This window comes from Seriola lalandi, unplaced genomic scaffold, assembly GCF_002814215.2.
Source record: "Seriola lalandi dorsalis isolate HSWRI2012SDOR001 ecotype SW California unplaced genomic scaffold, Sedor1 jcf7180002054293, whole genome shotgun sequence".
In the NCBI taxonomy this organism is placed as follows: domain Eukaryota; kingdom Metazoa; phylum Chordata; class Actinopteri; order Carangiformes; family Carangidae; genus Seriola; species Seriola lalandi.
The window spans coordinates 4,733-8,559 of NW_019524846.1; the positions used below are offsets into that span (position 1 = coordinate 4,733).

The following is a 3,827-nucleotide window of genomic DNA, read 5'->3' on the forward strand; positions in this document are numbered from 1 at the left end:
TTCTGCTCAAACCTACCAAATGTTTATTAGTTTTCAGGATTTTAACCCTTTAAATGCCAGTTTGAAGACATGTTGCCTCTTGTTTTATTAAAAAAAACAAGACAGAATATGAGATATTTCCCACATAATACATGATGGAGGGATGTGACATTGTTTTATATCAGATTGTTTTATATCAAGACATTTCTCAAAACCAGAATATGATCAGGGTGACTTTTGAACACTGGAAATAAATCATGTACTCATCCCGGCAGTAGCCCCCGTGGCACTCAAAATTTTCCCTGGAATTTTCTAGTTGTTTTTAATATTTTCTCGTACAGTTGGTAGAAATTAAATTTAATAGTGGTCCAGACTTGTCATACTTCTCATGAACAGAGCCTAATTCCTTCAGTCAGAGTCAGAATACCTTTCAATTGAATACATGACTGTCACATCTCTTGACTGTCTCCTATCTAATTCATTGTCCACCTACACATTATAGCATTTACTGCAACTTCTTTTCAAACCTGTCACAACACTGCTCTGGTGATATAATGTTGGCAACTGACACTGCTAGGCCTACATGTCATTTGTTGATTTTCGTCTCGAAACTGCGCACTATAAAGTTTTAGTTTTGTGAAGAAACTTGCCCACAGGGAGCTGAACATGATGCCGAATCCAAATGTGACTACTGGTAAGAATTATGAGCCTCACAGAAAAAAAAAAAAAAAAAAAGGAAGAAAATGGAATTTGGAGGATCTAAATTTAGCACACATAAAACACGAGAGATTTCACATTGTTTTTCATACACAGCAACACATTTCTTTTTTTCAGACACAAACCAGCTTTATTTTGAAGGAATAGTCATTCTAGTCTGCAGACTTCCAGTTTCATTTCTGCTAGATCCAGACCATAGCAGGTACAAACCTTAAACAAACACCTGTCTAACTAATCGTTGGTCACCTTCCTTTAATCTTGTAGAGAGAGAACAGGTAAGAACATTGACTGTAAATAAGGGTAAGAATAAAAAAGTTATGACAAGTGGGATTTTGAATGTTTTCTCTATTTTTGCGACTGAATGTGTGTGTGTTTCGAGTTAATCTCTGTGTAATTCACCCTGATTTCAACCTGGACTAAGAATACGAAACCAAAAAAATCTGTCAATTCACTGATTTAATCCGGTATGTAATTGATTACAGGTTAAATTGATTCGAAAAGAAATTGGCAGCCAGTGTAAAGATATTAAAACTGGGTTTATGTGGGAAAATTAGGTCATACAGTATAAGTACTCGGGCTGTATAGTCAGAAATAATGTAAGTGTGGAAAACACTCCTTCATTTCTTTATCAGTGAGAGAGGACTGGAGATATCGTTCTGCCTCAAACTGTGGCAAAACTTTCTCACACAATCAAGTGTTTGATACAAAATGTTAATTTTAGCATGTTTCAACAAATGGCAAGTTGAGAATTAGAGGAGCAACCTGAAGTAAATTACTAAAGAAGAATTTTATCTTATGCTTTGTGTCATTCAAAATTAGACACAAGCAAAGAATGTCAAGTATTTTATAAAGAACAATAAAGTATTAATATATCACTTGTGTGTTAGAATACTACACATGGGGACTTTAATCTTTGATACAGTGAAGAGTATTTGTACTTTACTCTTGAAATGTCAAGATGATAGCAGCCAGTGGGCTAATTGATGTCTGCATGTTTTTGACACAATTGCAACAGTCACAACGTTCATATAGGATAATGAAGTAATTTCATGTTTCCTCTGACCCATCCAGCTCCAGTCCAGCGATATGTAAAGAGGATATTAACTCCAATTTTACTTATTTATTGGAATAAATTTTTTCTAAGTTTTATTATTGGTGTTATTGGTATTCATTTCTTATGTTCTGTAATTAGAATTGGTTTACTAGGATGGGAGAACTGTAACTTCCATGGTTTTAAGATAAATTTCAGTTATCCAAACTAGATTTCTAGATATCCTACATTTTAATGCATTTGTGTTTCTCTTTCTTTTTAGAAACCAAAGTGAGCAAACATCAAAGTTTCATTGAGCATCCTCTACACACATCAGCAGACCAACTGTCGACCATGAACTCACTGCTAACCAGAGACCAGCAGAGAACGATCTGCTCCCAGCTGGGAAGAGTCAAACTACAGCTGCTGTACAAAGCCAGCATCCATGGTTTCACTGGTGCAGCCTTCCACCAACGATGTGACAACCACAGTCCCACAGTGTCTGTGGGCTTTAACGACTCAGGTTTTGTGTTTGGAGGATACACCAAACAACCTTTCAGTCAGTCTGGTCAGTATGTGCAGGATGACCAGGCCTTTCTTTTCACCTTCAGTGGAGAAAAGCTGCTCAAATATCCAGTCACAGGCCCTGCTAATGCAGTGAGAATGATAGCTAACTCTGGTCCATATTTTGGAGAAGCACTGGTTCTTGTCAATGGAGGCAAAGCAGTAGTGTACAGCAATCCAGGAAATCATTACAAGTTCAATGCTGCAGAAATGCATGGCAACAACCTCAACCTGACTGAGTGTGAAGTCTATCAAGTGGAAGGTAAGTTCTCTATAAACTACCAAATATTCATGCTTTGTCGTGGTCAATGTATATTTCACAATATATCATGATCTGTGTATCCCTACCAACTATGGTCCATTTGTCTTTGAGTCCCTATTGCTCGTTATTCTTCATTGTTCAAATACTTTTCTTAAAGACAAAACCAAAAAAAAAACTAGAGAGAAGAAATATATAACTCTGCCCCTTTTCTGACCCCCCACCCCATGTCAATAGCTCTGACATGACATGGATGTGGCATTAGGCCTCCCACTAGAGCTGATTTGGGGGTCTTGTATGGTATCTAGTCCCTTTCCTCTAAAGATGTGTAGGTAATATTTTTATTTTTATTCATTTTATTTTAAGTTGTTTTTGCTCTTCAACAGAAAGTGTAGAACTTGAGAGGCCATGGAGGACTATAATCTGGGAATCTGAGTAAGATGGATGGAGCAACCATCGTACACATAATGCTACTAACATGCTTTACTATAGTACAATATAATATACTGTATATACTGTTTATCATGACACAAATTCATGATCATAAAAAACTGTATAGTGTTAACAGTGTAATTAAAATTGATAATCACTTTTGTTGTAATAATGAATGTGTTCCACATCCCATGACCATGTGTTCTGGTGTGTTTGCTGGGCATACTATATCGACTATTTTATATATCAACCATTATGATGGTAATGAAATTGTGAACTATACAATTCTAGACAAATTGACATAGATTTACCCAAAGGTGCTTCCATCATGGAAGTCAACTGGCTGTGTGCAAAATAAAAACAACTAACAATCTTCTCACTAGATGAAAAAGTTCTTTATCTTTCTTGTTTCTACAGGAAGAGGAAGGAGCTGATCGACAGTATTAAGAATTACAAACCCACAGTCAGCTCTGTGTCCCAGGTTCGGGTTTTGCTCATTGGAGCAGTTGGAGCTGGAAAGTCCAGCTTCTTCAATTCTATCAACTCTGTATTCAGAGGCCACGTCACCAGCCAGGCCATCGCTGGCTGCTCTACCACCAGCCTCACCACACAGGTTAGTTTCTGCCTTTAATGATTTTACATATGTGGTGATTGATTTGCCCTGTCTGCAGTTTGTGGCTTGTTGCTCCATCACCTTGTACCCAACAGTTTCGCAGCTACTCTTTGAAAGCTGGGCGAGAAGGAAAACCTCTGCCAATCGTCTTGTGTGATACCATGGGATTGGAGGAAAGCACAGGGGCGGGGCTTGATATAGATGACATCAGCAGCATCCTGAAGGGTCATCTG

At 37.6% G+C, this 3,827-nt stretch overlaps 1 protein-coding gene across 1 annotated transcript; it reads left to right on the forward strand.

Annotated features, from left to right (window-relative positions):
* Nucleotides 1–6: 6 nt before the first annotated feature.
* On the forward strand, nucleotides 7–3,827 carry LOC111654859 (interferon-induced protein 44-like; the record flags this gene model as incomplete). The annotated part of the gene is made up of 5 exons (XM_023406014.2): nucleotides 7–971; nucleotides 2,010–2,552; nucleotides 2,936–2,984; nucleotides 3,399–3,594; nucleotides 3,690–3,827. Coding segments are annotated over exons 2-5 (855 nt in total), but the record flags the coding sequence as incomplete, so codon positions are not given.